This window comes from Poecilia latipinna, unplaced genomic scaffold (assembly GCF_001443285.1).
Source record: "Poecilia latipinna isolate Pla-1442-1.1 unplaced genomic scaffold, P_latipinna-1.0 Scaffold264, whole genome shotgun sequence".
NCBI classification, from domain to species: domain Eukaryota; kingdom Metazoa; phylum Chordata; class Actinopteri; order Cyprinodontiformes; family Poeciliidae; genus Poecilia; species Poecilia latipinna.
This window is the reverse complement of record NW_015112880.1, coordinates 161,787-167,147: the sequence shown is the minus strand read 5'-3', so window position 1 is coordinate 167,147 and position 5,361 is coordinate 161,787. Positions and strand designations below refer to the sequence as shown.

At 40.7% G+C, this 5,361-nt stretch overlaps 1 protein-coding gene across 3 annotated transcripts in view; it reads left to right on the top strand.

The window, feature by feature from the left end:
• The window catches only part of cbfa2t2 (CBFA2/RUNX1 partner transcriptional co-repressor 2), a 48,449-nt gene extending 43,658 nt beyond the window's left edge, over nucleotides 1-4,791 (top strand). For all 3 annotated transcript variants that reach the window (XM_015033322.1, XM_015033324.1, XM_015033323.1), the window contains 4 exons: nucleotides 834-1,026; nucleotides 2,365-2,433; nucleotides 2,589-2,779; nucleotides 3,966-4,791. In XM_015033322.1, the coding sequence (XP_014888808.1) occupies nucleotides 834-1,026; nucleotides 2,365-2,433; nucleotides 2,589-2,779; nucleotides 3,966-4,310 (798 nt within the window). In that variant the 3' untranslated portion in view covers nucleotides 4,311-4,791. The remainder of the gene's footprint in view (nucleotides 1-833; nucleotides 1,027-2,364; nucleotides 2,434-2,588; nucleotides 2,780-3,965) is intronic.
• Nucleotides 4,792-5,361: the final 570 nt, after the last annotated feature.

Here is a 5,361-nt window from a genome sequence, read left to right as displayed (position 1 = left end):
ATATACACTGCTCACAAAAATAAAGGGAACACTCAAATAACACATCCTAGATCTGAATGAATGAAATATTCTCATTGAATACTTTGTTCTGTACAAAGTTAATTCTCAACAACTCAACCTTCTTTGCCTTTGTTTATAAATAGTATTATATTACTTGTTTGTTCATAGTTATCTGACACTAAAACTGTCTGATTACTGACAAAAGCAGTCCAAGTACCTCAGAGCCAGGCATTGGACACTGTGAGTCTATTTAGTTCATCAGATCATTAAAACCATTTTTCTGTTTCTGTGTGTATACACATAACCATTTAAATTACTGGTTAATCACTTATTTTTATGACTGCATATCAAATAACCTATTGCAGTCCTAATGAAATATAACATACACATTGTGAATAGAAGGGGATAGAGGAGCTGCCCAAGTGGATGGGGAGAGGAAAATCTTAGCTTCTCTGCTTGGGTTGCTGTCCCTGTGACACCACACAGAAGATAATGGATGACGGATAAATTCAGTCAAGTTTATACAAATGTAATGCTAACAAGTTGGTTATGATGGATTTCACTTATAAACAACTTGGACAAAAGGTCATTTAGCTCTTAATTTTCCAAGGAACAAAATTGTCTACAGATGTTTGTGTTTTTTTGTTGTTGTTGTTTTTAATTTCAATTCTATATTGGTTAAATATTTAAAAAGGAGTTGTTGTCAAGCAGCAGATGAGTTCTTTTTCACTGTCAAAATGGGCATTCATGAATATTTATTTTGAGAATGTCAACAAGCCTAGCCTGAAAGCAAACTTGGACTTTAAAAGTGCCGCATCTTCTTCACCACCTAGGTGCTGAACTGCATCGTGGACATGGTGGAGAAAACCAGGAGGTCAGTAAGCGTGCTGAGACGCTGCCAGGAGTCGGATCGAGAGGAACTGAACTACTGGAGGAGACGTTCGAGCGAGCAGGAAGATCTTCGCAAAGGAGGCTCCGGCTCCACTCCGTTTTCCAAAACACACAGCCCGCTCTCTGCAGAGTCGGGTAAGGTTCTTTTTGTACTGTAATTTCAGGTCAGGTCAGATCATGAGTCATTTGTTGTCTTTTCATGTTTGTTGCCTGTTGTTGTTTTCCACAATTTTTTCCATTGCTTTTGTGATGAAATAAATCAGTTTCTCTAAACCTTTATACTTTTGTTTATTCATGCTCACAAATTTTCCCTGTTTTGAGATGTTGTCCTGAAAATTTCTGCCTTATGTAAATATGAAATTAAATAAATTGCTATTTATTCACTGCAAGTTTTAGTTTTGAGTGCTGAGTTCTTCTTGCTTTGCCTATCAAAGTATTCTCAAACTTCCTGGTGACATAAATCCACAACAAAGTAGCTAAGAATACCAGTAAAAAAAAACAAATAGGAGTCCGCTTGGATCCTTAAAAAATTAAAGTGACTAAAGGAGGAAATTTCTGTTATTACAAGCTTCTTCCAAATGTTTTCAGGAAATTATGACACTTTCTCATTTTGACATTCAAAATTAGAGTTGGCATTACACTACTATGGCAAAACTCATTTCTGCATTATGCTCTTTACATCATCTAGTGGCCATAAATAGAGCTGCACCCATGAATTCAGATGTCGGTGTGAGTCCTTCCACAGTTAGGCCCCCAGTCTGCTGTGTACTGGCAGTGTTCTCTCTGTGTGCCAGCCTTGCCATCCCCCTGCTGCTCCATAGTCACAAACAGGTGCCAGGACTGGCCTCGGCCATATCGGCCACAGAAGGGCTGTCCTGCCGTCCTGCAGGCTCAGAGACCTAGAGCTGGCTGACTCGCCAGCGCGCCATCTGGACCCACAGCCGGAAAGCCTGCCTGCTCGCCTGGGCTCGGGCCGTGGTGGAGGGGGTGTATGAAGGCTTGTTGGAAGAGAGGGGATGGAAAGGAAGGGAAAGGGAAGAAAGAAGTAAGGGGAAAAGAGACGAGAGAAACGAGGGAAAGAGGAAGTCCGCCAGTCAGCCGAGCTGGAGAGAGAAGTGTGTTGAGATGTAGGGAGGGAAATTTGAGGGAACAGTCTGAATATTGACACAGCTTGTTGGTCTGCTTTTTCCTCCAAGCCAAACACATTCCTTTCTAAAGCTGTCAGATCCCGGATCAGTCCAAGAATCTGACAACCAACAATTATGTTGGCTGTGTGTCTTAAATATGCAGACATGTTTGCATCAGTGACTAAATTAACGACTTGGTGAAAAAGAAACCATCAGTGTATAGCTCTGGGGACTTTCTTTCTACACACCTTTAACATTGACTGTCTTGATGCTATTTTAAAAAGTCAATGTGTTTTTTTTAAAAATCCTGACAGGTGCTTATCCACTGTTTCTACCTCTCCCACAGACTCCCAGCGGGACTTTGGTCCGCGGCCAGGTTCAGCATATGTCACTGACGAGATCTGGAGGAAAGCTGGTAAAAATTTCACTCATTGAAATCATTCAGGCCCCTTTACAAAGATGACTACTTTCAGATTATATTATAACTTATTCACTAAGAGTCTTAGACCGCTGTATGTTGAGCTCATGAACCGAAGTAAACTCTAAACACTCGTCCTCCTTTGTGTACAGAGGAGGCAGTGAACGAAGTGAAGCGTCAGGCCATGGATGAGGTTCAGAAAGCAGTGGCAGAGGCCGAGCAGAAAGCTTTTGAGATGATCGCTGCAGAGAGAGCAAAAATGGAGAAGACTCTAGCCGAGGCAAAGAGGAAGGCTCAAGAGGATGCCATCATGGTCATCAATGAACAGGAGGACTCGAGTGAGGTGAGCAGAGAACAGAGTTATGTCCCTGGAGAGATTTTGCCGTCAGTATCACAGTGTTAAATATTAAACACCAAGCTTGCATGGTTACATTGAAAGCTATTGTGAATATTATTAGCAGTAAAAACTGCACAGTACAAAAATAATGTTCCCAATTTGGGATTAATCAACTTAAAATGAATGTATCACTTGCTTTCTAAGTAAATATTCTAGGAGCTGAATATGCGGTCCAAAAATATTCACCTTCCTGGCAGATTTAGATTTAAAGCTTAGCATTTATGGTTATACAATCTAATCCTCCTTATGATTGCTTTTCAGATTTCTGCATGTCCCCACAGGTATTTTTGATGAGTTGCTGATGTATATTTGCTAATGACCTCCCAGTCTTGGAGATTGGAAGGCCTCCTTGCCATCACCATAATCATTAGCTCCAACCACACACCGTGTTCAAAGGAACCCCGAAATGTTAAAACTTCTTCCTGTCCAAACAAGCATGGTGATCAACTTAAAAGATTACTTCAAATCAAAATCTGACAGGAGTTTACAAACAAAATCTAACTGAATGCCTACATTGATAGCTGCAGCTTTTAAACTCAAAATTTATTTTTATGAATAAACCATTAGCTAAATTACTATGAGATGGGAGAGACCTATTTAATTCTAAGTCAACTAACTTGTTCTCCCTGAAGAGAGTGATTGTGATAATATTAAAAAGGCATATTGAATGTCTCAAACACTAACATTTAAATAAAGGACTGCTTGGTATAATTAAGACGGGCTAAATGTGTTCATCCAAAACTTGGATTTTTATGTTGAAACGAGAGGAAAGAGTTGGTGGGTGACGCAGTGATGAACTGTCAGTCACTCAGAAAGGAATCCTTCTAAGGTAAAGGGTGAAGAGCTCAAAGTCGATGCCAATTTAGAAAAAAAGTGTTAATAAATTATGATTTTTACCCCTTTTATTTGCTAGTTTTCAATGGTTTTTTCCGTCTATACTGAGTGCAAAAACTCCCTCAAAAACCAGGCTGCCAATGAGCTGATTGTCTAGGTTGTGTTTGCCTCTTCTATCCACAGTTCCATGAGAAGCTTGGTGAAGAATAAAGTGGAACTGAAAACTGCATTGCATGTCAGCACAGTTTAACACCCATCATAACTTATTTCTTTTGCTTCTTTTCGTGCATGTTTTTAGTGTTGCTGGAACTGTGGCCGTAAAGCTAGCGAGACGTGCAGCGGCTGCAACGCCGCTCGTTACTGTGGCTCCTTCTGCCAGCACAAAGACTGGGAAAGGCATCACCTCATCTGCAGCCCAGGACTTCAAGCTCAGCCTAAACCGGTCTCTGCCATCGCTGCGAACAGGGTCGCTGCCGTGACCGCAGCGGCTGCAGCTGGGATGTCTCCTGTCGGCGTAGCCGGGGTCAAAGCTCCCGACAGCATGCCTTTGGCCTCCAGTCCAGGTGGCGAAAAGGCTTCAGTTGCTTCTCGGTCCTCCACTCCCTCCACCCCTGCCTCAGCCTCTGAGACCAATGGACATTAAGGATGCAGAGGACTTCAGAGCTTAACACAACGACTGTCCTCTTTGTTGTTGGGGAAGAGTTGAATCAGCAGCATGAGGAAACTATTTGTGGGTTAAGTTAGGATAACAGATTTTTCATCATACTTTGGCAGATAAATAAAGACAGATTATGGATGACTGTTGTGAGTGATGCGTCAACTGGGACTTTGGCTTTGGCGAAGAACAAAGAGACTTGTTTAGCATGCAGTCATTGGATGAACAGATCTCCATAACAGATGGAAACGTCTTTCTGGTCCAAAACCCCAAATCCAGGATCTGTGCTGGAAAAAAATTTGATAATTGATCACAAGAGAGGAAGTTTTTAAAGGAAGGCATAAAACTCTCCCACCCACTAGACAATATCACTGTTTCTGTGTGTAAAACTAAGATGAGGAGGTAGGTAAATGTAAACAGTGTAAAAGTACCAGCCCTAAGTGTCTGTCTTTGTTGTTTAGTAAAAAAACAAAACAAAAAAAACAAAAAAACAAATCTGACAGCCAGACATCTGAATGCGGTCACTGCAGCTCCTCTCTGTACGTAAATATTCGCTCACCAACTTGTCCGTTTTTCATACGTGTGAATGAGTCAAATGTCGTGTTGTCAGTGAATATTGTAAAGCATATGATTATTTTTGTTAAAGCAATATTAAAATGAAGTGTTCAGGTATTTCAAGCAGTTCCCCCCCCCATCACCAAAGTTTTCTGTTGCTAAAGAAAGTCATTTCCATGGCCCATAAATGTCTTTTAGGAACATAAAATTCTAACATTAAACTTGGAAATCACTTTGTGTCATTCCTGATCGTCAGAAACTATTCAGCCATGACTTTCATTGTTGTTACACTTTCATTTTGGTACTTGTTCATGTCATTAGGGTCACTGCAAAATCTTTCACCAATGCATCAGAAGATTAAAATCATTCTTGTTATGGATTTTAGTTAGCTTAGTTATGACATAACCACAAAGAGAAAGGTGTCACTGATCCGTGTATCGCAGTCTGTCTCACAGAAAATCTCAGGAGTATTTGTGTGCAAAAA